We start from the raw sequence: 21,173 nt of genomic DNA, 5'->3' as shown, positions 1-21,173 counted from the left end.
GTACTTGAACTGTACAGCAAAATCCGACAATCTTTGGCATCACTGAGCTAGTGGTTACGTGTAGGTACATGTATGTAGGAAACGTAAGCAGTCAAGAAACTGAGTTATATACTTGGGAAAGTCATCACTCCACCCAGGTGTAAATGTGCACCTGGCACTATTTGGGGAGGTAAAAAGGTCCACGTGGTGGAAGGATAAGGACAGGCTCTGCCTTCTAAATACCATGCCAAAGACGCATGTGCCTACTCAGCCCGTGACCTTGCCCCTACATGTATGGCCTCCAAAAGACCATAAGACCTTCACCTTTTAAATCAGACAACTGTTACATTATTCTACAGACAGTACCAAACATGGATTTGTACTATCAGCACGATCTCTCTATACATCGTGCTAACAATCAGCGTGCATCAGAAACAGAATTTCTGCCCAGTGCACCGGTCAAATGCGTACTTTAAGCCAATCCACAGCTGGCGATGCAGGCTGAATGCAAAACGTCCAATGCGAGTGCAGTGTAAAAAGCATTCAGTGAGTGAGTCGTAATGTCAGCACTCTGGCTTTGATTTGATTGCACAACCCAGGTGTACACGGGTCGAATGCAGTAATCGCATGGCCTAATGCGTGGGTTACTGTGGAGCGTACCTGTGAGGAAGGACTGCGTGAAGTAGAACCCTGACAGCCAGAACACAGGCGGGGCTCCGTTGTCAATCCAGTCATTCAGGAACGTCAACCTACAGCAATAAAACAGCATTTCAACCTCCATTCTGTGTATGGTGCAATTTAAATCACTTGGCTGCTAACATCACATCCATGGAATGTCAATGTATGTAGTTGTGCAGAAATTGTAGCCAGAGCTTTTCTTGGAATGGCTTTTGGACAAGCTTGAACTTTTTTTCAACAAGAAAACTTTGATGAAGAGCTCCATCTTGCTACATCTTGTAGCAAGCCAAATGTCTTGTATTCTAAAAGTTAATCACTAGCAAACGGTTTAATAGTGTAGAGGGACTCTAGGTAAATGATCATAGTGGACAGGTGGGCAATATAGACAACTTGAAGATTCTTGATGCTTGTGTCAATGGGAAAAAAACTAAAAGTTAAGTGACTACCAAAATGTGGCCACGGTGGTGGCCACTAGTACCGAATTGGCTGTCAACATAAAAAAATGCACTTCAAAATGGCTATGGACGGATGGATGGATGGATGGATAAATGAATGGATAGATGGATAAATGGATGGATGATTGGATGAATGGATGGACAGATGGATGAATGGATGGATGATTGGATGGACAGATTGATGAATGGATGGATGGATGGATGGATGGATAGATTGTTGAATGGATGTAATGAATGGATGAAATGAATGGAAAGCCTACCTCTGTATGAGATCTGTGACGTAGCTGCCCAGTGGTTTGAGTGAGGGGTAGGACTTGGCTGCCCAGACCCCGGGGACTTTCCCCACCAACATGCTGCTGAACACCTCCTCAAGGTCAGACGACATCACCACCAGGCCCTGGGAACAAGAGTGCAAGGTAAGCGTACAAGTCAATAATTATGAAGCCTTTAATATCTCTTGTATTTCATTTTCCTGGTGACATCTTCATATGTGTTCCCAGTGTACTGTACTACAATGTTGTATCAACGATGAATTTAAAACACCATGAAAATCACCTTAAGTTTTTCCTCTTACCACAAAATAAAACTGTGAATGTAATAATTATAGTAATACTCAATTATAACATGGCTGGGAAGCACATCTGCAGAGCATACATGTTGTACCACACCTGTGCAAAACCAAGATTTTTTCACGGTTTTCATTGGATATTTGGTTTCAATGTTGCATTCAGAATTATTTCCATCACAACATTTGAAAAACTAAATTATAGACAGGATGTCATCTTTAAAATGCGAATATGACTTTAAATGAGACTTCCTGCCGACATTGTCCCAAGTGCTATCCACAATAGAATATACATTTTGCACAGGTGCAGTACATTCTGCCTGGTGCGACATATATTTGGTAGCAAATAACAGAAAAGGGACTTGGAAAAGGAAAAAAACAAGTGGAGGCTGACCTTGATGGCCTTCTGCAGGTTCTGCAGACTGGAGCGGACCACACTCGTGAGGCGGTTGAACCGGATCAGCTCCTGTCTCAGTACTGTGTTCATCGACTCGTTGTAAACCACGGGGTACTTTTTCATCACCTGTCAAGGAATGAAAAATCATTAATAACTTTAATTATCAATCATTAATTTTTGGGGCCAATAGCTCTAGCTGTCAACTTTTCAGTTACTAGACAATTAAATTAAAAAACACACACACATATCGGATTACTTGTACATGTAACCAGAAAACTGCCTTTGAAGATCCAGTTTTGCCACCCTGAAATTGCAATACTTTACCAGGTACTGCACTAACTTTTAGGGATAAATTTTGCTGTAAACAGGAAGTGCTGAGGATGTCAGCTGCCAGGTGTGTCAGTACAAGATTTTTTTGGAAACCAATTTTAGAGGCTGTATTATCTTTGAGGATACATTTTGTCGTAAACAGGAAGTGTTCCCACTAAGTTGAAGTCGGCAAGCAGCTTGTCAAGGATGTTAGCTGTCAGTTACAAACCAATTATACCACTCTTTTCCTTTGCACCATCTTTAGGGGATTCATTGTATCGTAAACAGGAAGCAGTTAATTTATTCTAAGTTGAAGTCAGCAGGCAGCTTGCTGACAATGTCAGCTGCCAGACCTGTCAGAACTGAATTTTTGGCAAGCCAATTTTACAAAACATGTACCATTCTTATGCATATCACGTACCCCTTTATTTTGCAATAAACAGGAAGTGTTCCCACTTATGAATTCTAAGTTGAGGTTTGTAGGCAGCTTGCTGACAATGCCAGGTCTGTCAGTACTAGATTTTTTCTTTTGCATATCACATAATATGCACTACTGGTATCTGAAGAAATACATTTTGCTGTAAACAGGTTCCTACTTACAAATGTTAAGTTGAAGTTGGCAGGCAGTTTGCCGAGGATGTCAACTGCCAGACCTGTCAGAGCTAAATTTTTGGCAAACCAATTTTAGCAGCCTTTTGCACTACCAGTAATTACATTAATTTTCACATATACCTTAATACAAAATGCTTTTGGGATACATTTTGTCGAAGTGTTCCCACTTACAAATTCTAAGTTGAAGTCGTCAGTTTGCTGAGCATGTTAGCTGTCAAGTCTGTCAGTACTAAATATTTGGCAAAATAATTTTACAAAACATGTATCATTCTTTTGCATATCATACACAGGAAGTGTTGCCACTTACAAATTCTAAGTTGAAGTCAGCAGGCAGTTTGCTGAGGATGTCGGCTGCCAGGTCTGTGAGTACTTCTCCCGATGACTTCCCTCCCCCTCCGGACAGCCTGGGCAGCGTGAGCAGGATGCTGTCGAACAGCTGCAGTGTCTCCTGGTTGTCCTTGGTGATGTCAGCGTTGTCGTGGAGACCAAACACCTCAGGGGTGGGGATGAGCGGCAGGCCGCGGATGTAGTCGATGTAACTCTGGTACGGGCCAAACTCTGGGGCGAAGTAGATCCCACTCTCCGAGATCCTGTTTGATAGAAAAGATATGAAATTCAACACTTACTGAATTGGAAAGGCAATGAGTGTTTGAAATAGGCCAAAAATACAATATATTTCAAACAGTCAAGTTTTATCGTAATGCTGTAAAATGTTACTGACACTCCAACAAATAGTCTTGAAGAGAAACATTATAATCATAATAAACCGGGAAGATTCACCAGTCACATTACGTAAATGTAACAGACACTTGTCTTGAGTTTCATTCTTACTAGCATTCCCATACTGTCATTCTCATTGACAACATAATTTTGTAGGACACAGTGATGTCACAGTTGTACTACAGTATAACTGATACTAGTAAGAAGATTTAACTTTCTATGTACATAAAATGACAAAACCTCCATTTTTCTAATGAATAGCATTCAAAATTATATCATCCTAATGATTACAGGAGCCTCTAAGCCTTTTTCATGACTCACTTGTAGTCCGCGTCGTAGACGATGCCTTCGTTGTAGAAGATGCTAAGAATAGAGTTGAGCAGTCTGCGGTCCTTGTCGTCAGTCACACGGCCGCCGTGGTTACACTCTCCTGTCAGGTACATCAGGGCCTCCAGCGCAGGGGCGATCTCGTAATCATTCAGGAACATCTACCACACAGAAATAGCAAAATTACATCACATTGTAGATTTGTAGGATCCTTGAAAATGCAGTTATCATGACTGCATATTATGCAGTTTAATTAGATCAGTGTATAGAGGTTTTGTTCTTGGTGTGTGTGTGTTTGCTTGTGTTTCCACAGTAACTGTTATTGTCACATGCTATAATGCAATAACCTGTATTCAAGTTCCTTCAATATTTTTGGTATGTTGAGAACCAGTGGAAAAATGCAATATTTTTCTAGCCATGCAAATTCTGTGACAAATCTACAAACATAATACATGTAGATAAAACAAGAAATTAAACTCTTTGATTTCTTAGTATGTGTAATAGAACAAAACAGAATTACATGGATTCTCAAAGTACAGTTAACATGGCTTTGTGGTGACATGTCTTTAATTATTCAATACAGTTTCTCCTGCCCTCACCTGGACTTGTCTCATGCTGATACGCAGGTCAGACTCATTAAACTCATACGGAATGTTCCACCCCAGTGGACCAAACTTCCGACGTTCCTGCACCAGCGCGTGGAAGAAACACAGGCCAAACAGCAGCTTCTGCCATTCTTTCTCCTAATGTTGAAAAAAAGAGATTCCTTGTGTCATATAATATGTAGATCCAGGCAAAATCTTTGGCAGGAGAAGAGACACAGTAACTGGACGTTTACTCTTCATCAACATATTGTGCAACAATACAATGATTCCTTGTGACCACTAACCATCTTCCCTTTCTTGTGCTCTTGAAAAGTGGCTTAGGCTGAGGAATGTACCTTGCGCCAGTCAAAGTTTACTAGAGGTTGAAAAAAAATTATGATATTTGAATGTTCCCTAAAAGCCTACCTTGCTGCATCCTCCAAAGAACTGTGCGTCAGAGATTGGGTCGTTCAGGTATGACCGGAGCAGGTTCATCCTTAGGCCTTTGGGCGGCTCGTTGGTCATCTTTACGCCGTTTTGCAGGATGGCTACGGGGAAGTCCTCGGACGGGTAGCTGGTGAGCCACAGGCGGAAGTCTGTGTGCGTGTTCTCGGGGATGATGACCTCCTCACAGATCTTCTCCAGCCGAGGCATGAAGCTGGTGGCCAGGTGACAGTTCTGCAGGACCACCCAGGTGCCTGCTACCAGCGCCTTGTTAATCATCCCCTCGGCTATGGGGCCCTGTTGAAGTGTACAAATTTTTTTACACTTAATAATGATACATGCAATACTATGTCAAAGGAAACGGCTAGACTATCTTACTATTGTCTCTTTAAATGGCAAATTTTCTACAGTCCGTTTGCAGGTAACCAAATTTTGTTCCTGTCCATGGTGCTGAAATGACAGTTGGGCCTTCTAATAGATTGCACAACTAAAAAGACGACCATTAGTAGTCAAAAAAAGCTGCTAGGGGCAGCTGGCTACTATATGCAAGCAAACAAACACACAAATACACTATATAGCAAAACTTAATATGTACATGGTGCTGAATGTTTTACCTGTCCCTGTCCAAGTGATACAGATTGAATCTTGGTTCCTCCCTGTCCCTTCTCGTCTGCAAACTTCATCAGCCCGGCCATGGGGTCAGCTCCGGGGGACAGCACGAAAATCAGCGGCGCACAGCAGTTAGAGTCAGCGAAGCTGCCTGCCAGGTCAAAGGTCGGAGGCTCTACAAAGGTGCGCCCCATGTTGTCAATGATGAAGTCCTGTCATGGAAATACATGTAAGTTGGAAATAATAAAAAAACTGACCAGTTTTAAATTTGTGATGTTCTCTTAATACAAAATCATGACATTGTGATTACTACAGAATTGCTTCAACTACATGCAGTTGTGACAGAAAAAACCTCCTTTTCTCTCATACTATTAAATAAAATCACAACAGTCTGTGTAAGAAAATAAATGCATTTTAGGAACTAGTACATTGTATCTAATGAAAGACATCTGAGCGTTGTGGAAATGTCTGACCTGTGTGGCAGGGACTATTTTGTCTGGGCGGAGGCACCTGAGCACCACCATCCTGTGCAGACCACTCAGCATGTCCCAGGGGTCAGGCAGGGTGTCTGTGTGAGGGGTGCTCGAGTCATAGATCTTCTTCCAGTCATTTATGTTATCCTGAAATAATCATCAAAAATACTCAGATACACATGCACAAACAAGTAAACAGCTCAAGCACCCAAAACAATTACTTCCACACAAGGAAGTAAAAACACAGAAAGATAATAAAACTTTAGGACTGACTTTTTCAAACTAAATAACTCATAGAAACTTTCAAACAACAAACAGTGAATTGTGACTTACCCTGACGTGTTCAAACAGTCCCCCCAGGCTGTCCAGGCTGGAGGCACGGACCAGCTCAGACCAGGACTTCTCAGTGAGCCAGTCAGGCGCGGGGTTAGGGTGGGGGTTTTCCATACCCACACCTCCAGTAAGCAGGAACCTCCAAACCTCCTCCACAACCTTACCACTGTCATGGATGGGACATAAGATTTTAATTGAGTGAGGGAAAATAAAGAAATTGGATGCTTGCTATATCAAAAAAATGAATACAAATTGGTTGTATTTTTTGCTATTCTATTTTTACAACACTCATTGAATGTTTATGGATAGCCTGAAATATTCTTCAGTCTTTTATGGAATTTTTACCAAAGATTTTTGTCAATTTTGTCCATCAATTTTGACAGATTGGTAATTTTTCTGTCACATACCACAAAGTTCCTGCAATTGACAGAAAAACAGGTGCTGGCTACAGCCCTGATATGGATCCCATACTGTTGCGGCATAAGTAGTCAGATAAAATTAATAAGCAATACTCACGCTCCCTTCAGAATGCCGACACACAGGATGAAGGAGAAGAGCAGCTTGTCCTTCTCAAACAGCGACCGGCACACGTTGTTGTAGATACTGACGGTGAAGTGATCGTTCAGGTTCTCTATACGCTCCTCCAGGTCATCCGACTTCTTACTGTTTTGGATGGACTAGAGGAAAAACAAAACATCATGATTGTGATTCTATGTCTTAACATCCAGATAGTACAAATGTAGAAAAAGGCAACTCTTCGAAAAGGCTTTGTTTTACAAGTTTTTTTTATGTATTATAATTTAATAACAATAAGATGAATTTCATGTACATGTACTAGCTATTAACAGGATACATTTACAAACATGTTGTTGTGTACCTCGTCAAAGTAGAAAACAATAGCCATAATTTTTTGACAAAGACCATCACAGACTGCAGTATTTGAGATTCCAACAACCTTTTTATGCAAAATTCTTTGTACAATGTAATATCTTGTAATTTAACATTCCCCAAGCTTAATGCTATAAGCAATTGAAAATTGGTAGCTAAACAGCTACTTCAGTGTGCTAAGGGTTAAGTGTGACATTGATACCTACCTGTACATACAGGTTGATGAACCATGTAAGAGAGTACTGGTACATGGGCTCGATGTTAGCCAGGTCAGAGGCACAGAAGAACAGGATGGCAGAGTGGACGGCCACAGGACTGTAACCAAGTCTGGTCTCATCAATCTCCTTCTGAGTCACATCAGCAATTTCCTGGGGAAAAGCAGTTATGACATGAGTAAAGAGACTCTTTTTACACAACCAAGTGTTTTATTCACAGCTGACGTTTTGGTGACAGTCTGTCACCTTCCTCAGGGCAATTATGACATGTATCAGAAAGTGTACAGTGACTGAAGTTGTTGTTTAACCTTTAATTTGGTGTGCCATGGATGACTGTGTGAGTCCACTTATTATACAACCTGCTATCTAAGTTAGGCCGATATACAACCAGTCCTGCATGTGCAGGTTAGTGCAGGTAAAATTGGAGCTGATGTCTACCTGCACCTAAACCTCACCAGTCCATGTACTGGGTTTACATACATGTAGGTGTATGTGGAGTTTTAATTGCTGCATTGACTGTTACCACCTAATAGTACATGTATGCAGTGTTTCTTGTGATCAAATGCTAAATTCTGAGTGGTGAAGGTAAAATTTGTCTGGTGAAGGAAATTTCTATGCTACCCGCACCAGTGCAGGTATGCAGAAAAAAAGCCACTGTAGCTAGAAGAGAATTGGTGGCCTAACGGTGTCTTCAGATTGCTTGATGCACTTACCGCCTGACTCCCACGAGGCAACAGACATGCACATAGCAGGAAATTGAAGACTGAAAATGAGATAACCTTTTCTGGGACCTTTGACCTAACTTCCTGTCAGTATCTGCCTAGCATGTGGAAAATAACTACGGAAACACAAGCAAACACATAAACAGACAGAGAAAACAAAACCTCTGTACACAGAGGTAAACACTCACAGATAACCTTTTTTTTAAAACTTTGACCTAACTTCCTGTCAGTCTCCCCGACATGCCTATAGTACATACCAGAAACATACCAACAGACACACAGAAAACAAACCTTCGCACATGGAGGTAAACATGATTGATACCCACCTGCTTTGCAGAAATTTCTTCGGACAGAACCTTGGAGGACGAGAGAATCTTGATGGCCGTCTCATCCTCAAGAATGTTGCCCTCCGAGGAGGACAGGACCTCCAGGATTTTGTCCTCGATCTCCTTCAGCTGTTTCTTGTTGGCGGCGCTCTCCAGGATGAGCTCGTTCTTCTTCTCCTCCAGTTCTGGTTTCTCCTTGGCGGCCACGATGCCCAGCAGCTGGTCTTGTAAACCCAGGGGGGTGATCATGAAGTTCACCAAGCACACCTGATAATTACATGTAGCAATAAAAAGCATTTAGCATGGAACTTTTGTAATGACAATGACAATGTCATGTATTTTATTAGACTTCAATAATTAAAGTATTTGGCTAGGTAGTTAGAAACAATCTTATCAAGTTAAACTGTTCCCAGAATTACTTGTCCAAGAGAGATTCCCCTACTAACCTATGAGTCAAATTTCTACATATCATTTGTTAGTATGACTCACAATTAATAATTATTAATCATATTGTGTGTTTTTAATGGTATGTGGAGCACAACTCATCAGCAGGATTTGCTGCTTAGTGCTTTACGAGGTAATTGTTGCAATCTTTAACAAATGTATGATTTGCACACAAAAGGTAGCAATCTGTCCTCTCCTCTCTGATTCTTCTCTGACAACAAATTCAAGAAATGACAGGTCTCTAACTGACCTTGACAGAGATTTCAGGCATGTAGTGCGGGTTACGGAGCCTGGTTGTCATGTAGAATCTGAAGTCCTTGGAGTACTCAATGACATTCTCTCCCAGCTTGATGTAGTCTACACCTCCCTGTTAGAATCATACAAAACAACATAAAATGTTTGTCATAACTTCTAACCACATCAAATATGTAAGGCAATTACAATGCTACAATTATTGCAGCCAAACAAAATATCATTTTCATGACTAAAAGATTCCTATTTAACAGCCAAAACTTGTTTGACTGTAGAATAAAAAACAAAGCAGAAAATTGAAGACAGGAAAGGAACCTTTTCTGGGACCTTTGACCTAACTTCCTGTCAGAAAACTGTCTGACATGCCTAGCATGCATGTGTAAATAAAAATTATTGAAACACAGGCAAAAACACATTCAAACAAATGAACTGAGAACTATTTCATCCTACACTTCCAGAAAGTTTCGGATTACAATGATGTAGCACCGACAATCATTTGCCTGATGACAGCCAAGACCACCCACCTGTCTGAAGATCTGCTTGGTGAGGATGGGTTCCAGGATGGGGTCCAGATCCTCCCCGATGTTCTCCAGTAGTACAGGTGTGCCGAACGTGATGGAGTTCTCCAGCGTGCGGATGTAGTTAGCGTCTGACAGTTTGATGATCGCCAGCTTGTTCATCTTCTCCATGTTCTTCACCCACTTGTTGGCTTGACCTGCAAGGGTGAAGTTGAAAGTTTAGGGCATTTTTGTTACTTTTTTTGGATACACCAACTTCAAACTTGGTTTGGGTATTTCCCCAACCCATTTTTTTCTGACTAGAAAAACAATCATACAATGTACCAGTCATAGTTGGCACCAACAGCTGAAGTTTTTCATTATGCATGAGTGTGCTTCATTTCCAGTAAAAACCTGATAACTAAGAAATTGAAGCATTTCATACCTTGCTAACAAATTAAAATGTACCAGAACATTTGACATAAGTTTTAAAATGCAATGATTTGCCCCTCTCCCCAAATTATGCCTAACCCTTAAACAGTTTTCATGAAGAATAAGTATTTGAAGATCTATTGGGTAGGAGATTCCTGATTGATAGGTCAAAAGGTCAGAAACAGAAAATGAGGTTAACGTCAAAGTCAAGAGCTCGGAGGGTGCTAACAGAAAGGTAAATGCAAACTCTTGCCCCAAAGTGGCCCAGTTTGCAACTCACCCTGCGGGTCAATCATCAGTGGCCAGCGTCTGGAGTTGGACACGATGATGCCGTTGTCGATGGAGAAGGAATCCACAGGCAGCCCTGCGATCTGCCATGCCCGGATTTTAACGGGGTCACCGAGGGTACCGTTGAGGGAGAAGGTCTGCGAGCAGGGGATGTTGTGTTCTAATGCCTTCTTGTGCCAGTCTTCAGTACACTCCTGTTGGTAAAAATAAACATGCATGGTTAGACAGCCAGATTTAGAAGTACACACAACACCTCAGTCTGTGAAGTATTGTTGTTGTAGATAGACATCGAAGTGTATGCAGGGGAGAGACATTAACAGTTGTGTAAGGGGAAAACTCCTTTATCCTATGTCCTATCAACCTGACGAAAGACATATCTAATAATATAGATCTTCAACCAACAATATTATTCTCAACAATCTATCCTGCAAACAACTTAGCATAATTAAAATCAATTAATTAGCATATGATACAACTGCACATTATTTTGTACCAGATGTATTTATTTTATGATGTAGACATTGGCCTGAACCTGTACTTACAATCCTGTAGTCCACAGTGAAGGCCCCGAGGTAGGAGACCACGCCAGCTGACAGGAGAATGTCGCCCGTCGTGTTGACGTAGCGAATCCCCAGCAGTCTGGCCGCCTCGCTCCAACGGTCCTTCTCTCCGCCCAGCCCGCCAATCAGCTTCTCCGCGCGGATCAACTTCTGGGAGCAGAGTTCGATGTTGGCCTCCAGGTCCTGCTTCTTCTTGGTCATGACGTCAAACTGGTCATTCAGGGCCTGCAGTTTGTCCTCGACCTGCAAGGGGGCAGCACAGAACCATCAGCATCAGCAACCTGTTCACAAGTCAGGTTTTCCTTAGAGCTGTCTAAAAGATGTAAACATTTGGTGAATATTGGTTCTAAAATGCTATTTTTGGCAGGTTTCTAATATCTGATAATATGACTGTATATTCTGCATCTTTTTTAGGGAAATGTTGTTGAAGGAAAACTTACAGCTTTGAGTTCTGCTCTCTTCTCGTTCAGTTTTGCCATCTGTACGGATAACTCTGCCTCTGCAATCTTCAGTTTGGCCTTCTTGGGTGCAACCACCTGAAAAAAAGAAACCATCCATTCAGTCAGATCTAGCAGTGTCAGATTTGATAGAAAAGTAAAGTAAAGGAAAGGCATCAGGGTGGAAAAGAAACTTTGGGAATGCTTCAGAGGCAGGGCCTCTATCAAGCAAACCTTGGTCTTAGGATGGATTTAACATTGTATAGGTGAATCACAGGGAGTGCAGTTCCAAGGGGAGTACTACATTGTAAATCCAACCTAGAACCAAGTATTTTGACTTTTCCTAAGTTTGTTTTAGAGGAACTACATTTGCTGTACATTGATTTTTCTATCCCTTTCACACAAGACATAATAATTATAGTTTTGTTGCAATCTTACCCTTTACGTGCGAAACAGATATACAAACAAACGATACCTTTGCCACCCTCTCGTACACCTCCATGGCCCGTACCCACTTGCACAGACCCTCACAGGCAGACGACACGTTCTTGATCTTAGCAGGGTCAAACTCAGGGTCATTGGTGTATCTGTGGAACAAAGGTGTGCAAAGGTGAACAACAACAATCACAGCTGCTGTAATTATACATGTATTCATAAATTTGATGATGAAATAATGGATTGATCTGTCATTTCTGAACAACAATAATTTTTTGTTGCTATCATTACCAAAATTTTCAGTTATCACAAACTTGTGTAGTTTTCACAAATTATCAACTCAGCTTAGATAATTGTTTTCTCAAATCAATGTCAAATAGTGAATCTTCAGATTTTAACATCCAGATAACTCCCTCACCTGTCTCGAATCTTCTTGATGACAGCGGCTGGAATGTTGTCCTTGTCGTACGTCTTTAGGTGATCTAAGAACTTCATGTCACCGAGAAGCTTCTGAGACGGTCCCCAGTAGTCCTCCACCATCTTACCGGATCCGTCCGGTTTCCTTTCCGGCTTGATCTGCCGCATGACGCAGATCGCCTCCATAACCAGTTTGACTTGAGCAGGTGGGTTCTGGTGGGGAAAGAATTTTTTTCAAAATAAATTAAACCAAGAAAGATTTCAGACTTCTGGTAAGTATTGAGGAGTGCCTTATGTGATCCTTAGCTTTCCAAATTCCCTCATGTTGACCTCTAATTGCTGCTGGCTCCCAGTCAGAGCCATTTTCTGTGCCTAACCTTCTAACCTCCTATCATCATTTTGTTATTGTGCTTATCAATCTTCCCAACCCACATGCTGTCAACACACACACACACACGCACGCACGCACATGCACAGGCACACACACACACACACACAGAGCTCAACCACCCAAAAAAATACTTCCACACACACACAGATATACTTTAAGAGACCAGAGTCCTAAATAAAAAGACAATAAACAAATGCAACAAACTTTCATGGACTTGACGACGGTGATGTCAGCAGGTTTGAGGGTGTTGAGAGCAGCTATGGCAGCCTCCAGCGCGGGCATGGCCACAGCCAGATCAGCCTCACACTCATCCTTGATGGCCTTGGCCGCGGCGGCTGCCTCGTTAGCTACTGCCTCGTCAGCGGCGACAACCTGCTTCTTGGCCTCCACCTCGACCGTGTCAGCCTCGATCTTCACCATGAGTTTCTCAGTCTCCTCCGAGGTCTGAATGAGCTCTGGTTGGAGGTCCTGCAACTCTTTCTGCATCACAGACACCTAAAAACAGAACAAGGCCATTGTTGTCAACAACAGTAATTTTAAGCTGTAAGGACTATTTCCCCATTGATAGGTTCATTGATACTGGTATTACAGTAAATGTAGTTTATCTTACAAAACAAAAAAACATCAAAAGCATTTTAAAAATAGTTGTCCAGTACATGGATAGAAGTTAGTGGATGAAACATCTGACCATTTTTTAAATCTATCCAACTGCATTAGCAACTGATATCTGGGTGGCATTACATAATATGCAGCTGCATGTACGTGGAATTAAGATCTTCTCTAAATTGTTAGTATTCAATGATGACAAAAGTAAGTAATAAAAAGCTCCACCCCTGTGGTGTTGCCAAAACTCGATGATAAAGCGAAGGCTCACCTGTGATGCTGCAAAGGCCAGCTTCTCCAGCCCGGTCTCGTAGCGAGACTTGAGCTTCATGATCTCCTTACGCTTTAGGTCCAGCAGAGCCTTGAAGGTCATGATCAGCTCCAGGTATGACGTCGGGGTCACGTAGTTGTGGCGACGCAGGATGGCCAGGAACCTGTGGTAACACAAACACGACATTATATAACATGTGGTGTTGAATGGCTGAGTGGCTAGATTAGCAGACACAATGACAAGAGGTTGCAGGTTCAATTCCTAGCATTTCTGGCTAGATATCAAGTCCTAGGGAAAGGCATTTTACTTGACTTTCCTTAATCCATCCAGGTGTAAAACAGGTACCTGACTTAGGTTGGGGAGGTAAAAGCTCAGATGGAAGGAGAGGCATGGGGTCTGCCTTCTGCCTAAGACACAGTGGATCAGAAAACTTACTTTTTTTATTTCCATCGTAAAGTGACCAGTTTTATTACAAATAATAAGTTGAACTGATCACATTTGAATGTCCAATACTATTTTTTTCACAATAATCCTGGACCAATACTATTTACAAGTTGAACTTTTAAAAGACAATGGCAGTCAGACATTTTCTTAAAGAAGTGAAAGATTGAACGTACTTCTCGGACTGAAGCTTGACGCTGGTGTGGAAGTTTTTACACATGAAGACACATTCCTTCCGAAGGTCGTCGTCAAGGTCTACGTCCTCCAGGAACCTGTTAGCGACCATCTCCAGGGCGTCTTCAGGCCACGCCTAAAAAAAAGGAGAAATGGGAAATTTGAGACTTCCAGGAAGTATTTATAATTTTTGTGATCCTCGAGGTCACAGATCTCTTGGAAGATTTTAATGTGTCCATGAATATATTAGAACTGTATGATGCAATTCAATTGGGTATTATTCCAATTCCTCCACATATCACCCTCTAACAAAGAAACAAACCTACAACTCAGCCACCCAAAACAATACTTCCATACATGTACCCAAACACAAAAACGTACATTTTTGCAAATCTATTACATGTACTGTATGAAATGTTTTACATTTTCAGCACTTATAAACTAACTGTAAAAACAATAAGCTATGAATGATTTGTCATATTTCATCTTACCTGGAACCAGTCAATGGTGCAGCAGTTGATCAGCGAGGGGAACTGACGGAGGCGGTTACGGAAGGCATCACCGATGGGACTGAAGGCAAGAACCACGTGGAGGTTCTGTTTCACGCGCTCAATGAAGAAGTTGTACATGGACATGGGCGTGGCTTCAATCTTCTTGCCCTGTTTGGAGACAAAGTCATGGAAGAGGTCAGATAGTGCCCCCTAGCAGTTTGAGCCCGAAGTGCATGGCAAACGCTGGAAACTGACCAGGTGTAAAAGGACTCAGCAAAACAAACTGCACCTAAGCAAAACCACAGTTTCTGTCCAATTGGTCCAACAGTTTCTGTCCAATTGGTCAAGGTTAAATCATATTTTTCTCTAATAGTATCAAAAACATGTATAAAAGTAACACATACAGTGTTTCTGGCGACAAGCTGCATTTTCTCGATGACGTCGGCTTTCTCGTCCGGCGGGAAGATATTGGGCACGTCTCCGGTGTTCAGGATCATGTTGATGTCTTCTACAAATGACTCGCTCTTGATCTGGTTATCACTGAACAGGAAGACTGTCTGTTTGCCCTCTGAACCCGCTTTCAGCAACACCTGGTGAGGAAGATAGTGTAGCAAGATGAAAAATGAACTTTAATGTTTTTGACCATACTCAAACCATTGACAATATGGAATGAAATGGTTAGATATAATCCAATGGGAAAAAGGGCAGGATTAGAATCTAATTCTCTGAACTACATTTCCTGTCACTCTCTTCTGTGGTTACATCATTCCCCCTCACTTCCTCTCACTCTACTGTATTCAAATAACCATGAAATCAATACACAAAACTAACAAATACTACTACATCCAAGAAATTGTGGTTCCACATTATTTTATATTCTGTAGTTCTTAGGAGACCCTCCATTTCTTCTTGAAACTTTGTTTAGTTAAAGTTTGGACTTCCTTCCTCCCCCTAGAAATAAGTTGAAGAAAGCCTGTTGTCTGACCTTTTTGACATCTTCTCTCCACTCAGTGTTGGTGTAGTTTTTGGTGATCTCAATTTGGAACAGATCAAAGTCCTGCATGAAGGTGGCCAGCTTGGTGGCACTTTGTCGGCCGCTGCCACCAATACCTGTCACAAAATATGGTTAATATAAGTTAATACAGCATCTCATTCCTTTTTAAGAGTTTTATTTCTCTTGAAATGGCAAATCATCTCTTCCACATAATGAAAAAAAAAGGATTTTCTTTATATGCAAAGTGTTGGAAAGACAGGTGCTAAAACAGCATGTCATTCAGCACCATGTACAGGACCCATTATTATATAATAGTGTTTATAAACAGCATTTCCAATTTTCGTGACAGTGTTTCACTCACATGGCTTTTCCACAGACTGTTCTACCTGAGATCTATGGTTGGACAAGTTTTGGTGAAAATCTGAACACTAGAAACCCCATTTTTTTTAATTTTTTTAAATCTAACCAACAAAATCTCTACATATACATATACCTATACATTTATATGCCATTTATTACAGTAACTACATTGTAAGTGCAGGCGAGACGACTTACCCACAAGCAGGAGATGTCCGTTGTCCTGTTTCAGTACACGGCTGACACGAGAGATGTGCTCACAGGCGAACTTGAACAGTACCAGCGACATGGGAGCCTTACTGATGGTGTTGTACTCATCAAGGTACCTACACAAAATAACATTACATTTACTGTTTTGAGAACGAAACTCTTTATATTCTCAATATTGTCTTCACTGTTTTAAACTCTGTTAGAGTCATATTTTTTTGTTTAATATACAATTTCACATGGGGAGATGAAATATTCTGTATTTGCTTGCAAATTGGCCTTTCTAGTGTCAGTAAACTCTGTAAAGGAGGTACTGTTTTTGATGGCTGTGTATTGTGTGGTCAGTGGATGTAGCACTGTTACTGTGTTGTAACTTGTTTGACACTTAGTATGTGAGTAATTACGATCCCAAAGATGCATTTGTGAGCCTCCTAGCAAATTTCCCTGGTACTGCAGCAGAACTTTAGGTGGGGTAGAGGTTGTATGTTCTGTTTTGGACATGTCAGTCTTTCATTTTGTGGTGCTCGATAGATTCAATAAAAGTGCATATGTCTTGGTCACAAAGCTCTTTGTTTTGTTATTGGTTTAGATATGGAAATTGCTGTGTACTTACGACTCCATGACAGTCTGTAACTCAGGAATGCTGGTGACTTCATCATAAATCCTGGGGTCTGCATCAGGTAACATGTAGTCACCAAAGAACAGGCTCCTGTTCAAACAGACAAGACATTCACAGATTTAGAGAAAGGGCAGTAATGGAAATTCTGTACTATACGTCCATAGCCTTTTTGAGGCCGTAGGGGCAGTGGTTTGTTGATCCATTGTGTCCCATCCCTCTCCTTCCACCACCTTTCACCTTCCCAACTGAAGTCAGGTACCCATTTTACACCTAAGTGGAGTGAAGAAAGTGCCCTTTCCAATGCAAGAACAAAACATCTACTGTTAGCAAGGAATGCAAGGACTCAAACCCATGACCTTTCAATCTCTAGCCTTAGAGCGAAATAGCCATAGAACCGTTCAAGGTTCAAAATGAAAAATTACCTGAGGTGTGCAATAGACTTAATATAGAACTACAGAACATGGTAAGATGGCAGCTTTTGATATGTTTCTTGTGTTTATCGATGACAGAAAAACAAACAAACCTGACGTTGTCGTCGATAAGGTTGCCGCTGGGAGTCAGGTGGTTCAGGACTTTGTCCATGCTGGTCTTAAAGCATTCCTTTGTGGTCTCCTTCATGATGTTGAAGAACATTTGCCTGAAAAAGATGAAAAAAAAAAATTAATATTTTGACTTGAAACTGTGTACACTTGTTCACTTTCTTTCAACTTCAGAGGCACCAAACATATTCTGTCAGTTTCATATTGTAGTAATCATTGAAATCCATGATTCCTTGTTGTTTATTTGCAATCTTTGAGCAAATGAAAAGCAAACTGTAGGTCAATGTAGATATCAAAATATTTGCAGCCTTTTTAAGGTCTCTGCTTATCTGGTCACTGTAAACATGTGGCTAACACCTGGGTAACACCTGCTAAGTCTGTATTTTCATTTTTTCAAGTCTACAGTACCTGTCATCATCGTCAATCAGACGATCATAGAAGCATCTGTAGACCTCGTGGATCCAGAGTCTGATGAGCTTGTCTCCCTCCTTCATGTTACTGCTGGGGACCAGGAGGACTCCCTGTATCACACGGGCGAAGTCTCGCAGGTTGAACAGGTAGTGAGACTTGGAGGGGGTCGGGAGGAAGTTAGCGATCGCCTCCTTATACACAGTCATCGTGGCCTGGACCAACATCTGTGGGGAAAACAGACATGTTTAGACTAGAGCTGTGTACCTAAACAAATTTTAGGTACAGGTACAGGTACAGGTACACAGGTTTAGGTACAGGTCCGGACCTGAACCTGTACCTGAACAATTCGACCAATTTATATGCTCTTCTGAACTCCTTCAATAACAAAAAACATAAATAAACTTGATAGTTAAGGTTTATTCTTTGTTTATGGCGAATGCTCAGATAAAATATAGGCAAAACTAAGTTGTTTTTGTTTTCATGAACACACTGTCCTTACACAGGGACCCATTGTGGACCAGCTATTTACACATTTGAGGTCACAAATAGGCATAAAATTAGTGTGAAATTGTTTAGGTACAGTACCGGTACTGAGGGATTAGGTATTTTGGACCTGTACCTAATCAATTTTTCCGGTACAGTATCGGTACTGCGTACCGGTACACAGCTCTAGTTTAGACTCTCCAATATTTGTACTTTCTAGATTAAGTCTTGCTGGAGTCCTTTCCTAATATCATATACTATTACATAAATACAAAATTTAAAACAGTTGGTGAAAAGACCAAGAGATTACACCAAAAAACAGCAACTGGATATGATTTTGAAAACGGTCAGATGCTTTTTGTGATAAAATGCAATTCAAAGTACATTTTGTCTACAATAGGTTGACCTGAAGAAATGAGCATTGCAAGAAAAGAAAATCAGTGTCAAAATCTAATCCACAGGTTGCACACTATAAAGTGGCAACACTAGTCACTGCAGTTCTGACACTTGTTGCCAGGTGGCATATCTGCCCTGTACATCTATTTGACTAATGTCCTACCTTGCCCAGCCTCAAAAAGGACCCGTCAAAGCCCTTGCCAAAGTGCCAGTCCACGATGGAGGTGAAGATCTTGCTCATGGTGCTGTCGTCAAACGAGTCGATGGAGATGACGTTGAGATGCCGCATCATGCGACCTGTGATGTGGTTCCTCCCACCTCCAGGTGGGCCCATACCGGAAACAAACAGCTGCAAGAAAGTTGAATATTTGTAAGGAAAAAAAACTGTACTGGACTTAAAATTAAGTTACAGAGTTTGTTGCAAAATATACATGCATGTACTATTACTTCATCAATATAAAACCAGGTGGTTTGTAAGGAATATTAGCTCATACTTTCCTTTTCTTTAACAGTTAAAAAACTTTTTCTCTTTTTGAAGTACATGACACAAATCAAAGTGCTCATGCACACCTTTTAGACCAACAAAATATGAATCTAAAAGTTTTTGATCAATATGTTTCTATTAAGATAAATTTGGGTTTTACAGTAAAAAAAACTAGCTGTCAGCTATTCTTAATCTTTAGCATACTGAACTAATTTTAGGTACCAAGTGTCTATTGCTTACAAGGTTAGGCAGCAGGGAGATAGTTAAAATGGACAAGATGTAAACTGTAAAAATTAAAAAAGTACTGACCACGTCAGTCAGCTCTATCTTGGTGTTGTCCTTGAGGTCGTACCAGTGGGAGTGGTCCTGCCACTGTCGCAGCAGCTCGATGGGAGGCTGGGCACCGTACTTCTCCTTAGCCGGCATGTTCAGGTCGTCCACAAACACCACGCACTTCTTACCCATGGGCGGGCCTAGCACACCCTTACGCCGTCTGGATAGATGAAGGAACAGTCAATCCTCAATAAGCACATTCATAATGGTCATGATATACTACTAAGTACAATTAAGAAAAATCTGACTAGTACGCAATTTAATTTTGATTCTTCTAGTATAAGGAATAAGACAATCCTGAAAAAAAAAACAGGGTTAGTAGGTGAGTCTCTTTTTTTTTAGATATTGGTTGAAGTAATCCAATACAGTTTACAGCCCTAAGGCTTATAAATGAAAGTTAGAATAGTTCCTCCTCACTATCGCATTCATACTGGTCATGATGTACTACTAAGTACAATGAAGAAAAATCTGACCACTTAAATCCAGTACAGTTCAATTTTCATTCCTCTAGTACATTGTATCAGACTAGTGAGTATAAGTTTTCTAAAATGTTATAATTACCTGTCCAATTTGGAGAGCACAATATCTTGCGTCTGGTTGGCCGTTGTGCGGGCAGAGAAATTGATGACGTTGGGCAGATATCTGTAAAATAAAGGAAAATAGTTTTACATATTTATCTATTATCTTCAAACAACTTGAGAGCCATCCTCACTAACCTCATTTATAATGGTCAAAAAAATATACTACTAAGTACAGAATATATGTATCTGTAATGTACAAGAAAACAATTGAAACATGAAACAATTGATCATGAATACATGTAACACATGTGCCCTCCTTACTAACTTCATTCATAATGGTCATGATATACATGATCATGATAAGTAAATTCATTCATTCATTTGACATCTTAATTTTGTTAAGTTTTCTGGCGAAAATTGTTTGCACTCACTTCTCTTTGGGCAGTTTGACCAGGTAGTTGTTGGTGATGGCGGATTTTCCGGTTCCGGTGGGTCCGACAAACAGCAGCGGTACGCTGTGGGGCAGGAACGTGTCCAGGAAGTACGTCTGTCGGGCTGTCTCCTCCGTAGAGATGATCAGCTCCGTAACCTGTAGGAATAGAAAAAAGAAGTTATAATTTAAATTGATTCTATAAAATTAAAAAAGTATATCAAGTCGTGGACACACACACACACAAAAACAAGCAAAATGAAGTCGTAGGCAAAAAACAAACTCTGAGTCAGTACCTTTGCATTAGCTGGGATGGCAGTCTTGCTCTGGTCGACGTAGTCCATCCACCCACTCCAGGAACCACTGGCCTGCTTCTTGAAGTAGTAGTCGTACACGGTCCCTCGCTCTGGGAACAAGTTACTCTGAAAAACATGAAGTTTAAGACATTTAGAAACAGTTACAACATGCGAGTGAGAAAACACTTTAAACAAGAAATAAGAAATTTTCACATGTCTGGAAAGTATATGGGGTTTTTCGTGACCCTTAGGTTTAAATAATACAAAATAAAAATAATACTTCTATACCCAAGTAAAAACTTGAAGGCCATGTTGAAATAACAAACAGTAGTGT

General features: G+C 40.9%; 1 protein-coding gene across 1 annotated transcript in view; it reads right to left on the bottom strand.

The window, feature by feature from the left end:
• LOC109483409 (dynein heavy chain 3, axonemal-like) overlaps positions 1-21,173 on the bottom strand; it is a 48,495-nt gene that overhangs the window by 3,255 nt on the left and 24,067 nt on the right. Inside the window, exons 41-75 of the mRNA XM_019786420.1 lie at positions 20,840-20,965; positions 20,545-20,702; positions 20,154-20,234; positions 19,569-19,752; positions 18,939-19,124; positions 17,894-18,120; positions 17,470-17,583; positions 16,941-17,036; positions 16,319-16,446; positions 15,755-15,879; positions 15,174-15,359; positions 14,770-14,937; positions 14,281-14,414; positions 13,664-13,826; positions 12,994-13,284; positions 12,400-12,611; positions 12,022-12,133; positions 11,550-11,645; positions 11,092-11,352; positions 10,542-10,743; positions 9,857-10,047; positions 9,331-9,447; positions 8,637-8,903; positions 7,580-7,741; positions 7,002-7,162; positions 6,486-6,651; positions 6,153-6,299; positions 5,685-5,891; positions 5,053-5,367; positions 4,642-4,785; positions 4,037-4,203; positions 3,303-3,585; positions 2,072-2,200; positions 1,373-1,509; positions 640-728 (exon numbers count right to left, since the gene is read on the bottom strand). Of these exons, the coding sequence (XP_019641979.1) occupies positions 640-728; positions 1,373-1,509; positions 2,072-2,200; positions 3,303-3,585; positions 4,037-4,203; positions 4,642-4,785; positions 5,053-5,367; positions 5,685-5,891; positions 6,153-6,299; positions 6,486-6,651; positions 7,002-7,162; positions 7,580-7,741; positions 8,637-8,903; positions 9,331-9,447; positions 9,857-10,047; positions 10,542-10,743; positions 11,092-11,352; positions 11,550-11,645; positions 12,022-12,133; positions 12,400-12,611; positions 12,994-13,284; positions 13,664-13,826; positions 14,281-14,414; positions 14,770-14,937; positions 15,174-15,359; positions 15,755-15,879; positions 16,319-16,446; positions 16,941-17,036; positions 17,470-17,583; positions 17,894-18,120; positions 18,939-19,124; positions 19,569-19,752; positions 20,154-20,234; positions 20,545-20,702; positions 20,840-20,965 (5,932 nt within the window). The remainder of the gene's footprint in view (positions 1-639; positions 729-1,372; positions 1,510-2,071; positions 2,201-3,302; positions 3,586-4,036; positions 4,204-4,641; positions 4,786-5,052; positions 5,368-5,684; positions 5,892-6,152; positions 6,300-6,485; positions 6,652-7,001; positions 7,163-7,579; positions 7,742-8,636; positions 8,904-9,330; positions 9,448-9,856; positions 10,048-10,541; positions 10,744-11,091; positions 11,353-11,549; positions 11,646-12,021; positions 12,134-12,399; positions 12,612-12,993; positions 13,285-13,663; positions 13,827-14,280; positions 14,415-14,769; positions 14,938-15,173; positions 15,360-15,754; positions 15,880-16,318; positions 16,447-16,940; positions 17,037-17,469; positions 17,584-17,893; positions 18,121-18,938; positions 19,125-19,568; positions 19,753-20,153; positions 20,235-20,544; positions 20,703-20,839; positions 20,966-21,173) is intronic.

This window comes from Branchiostoma belcheri, unplaced genomic scaffold, assembly GCF_001625305.1.
Source record: "Branchiostoma belcheri isolate BF01 breed outbred unplaced genomic scaffold, Haploidv18h27 scaffold64, whole genome shotgun sequence".
Taxonomy (NCBI): Eukaryota; Metazoa; Chordata; class Leptocardii; order Amphioxiformes; family Branchiostomatidae; genus Branchiostoma; species Branchiostoma belcheri.
The sequence above is the reverse complement of the archived record's forward strand: the minus strand, read 5'-3'. Positions and strand labels throughout refer to the sequence as shown.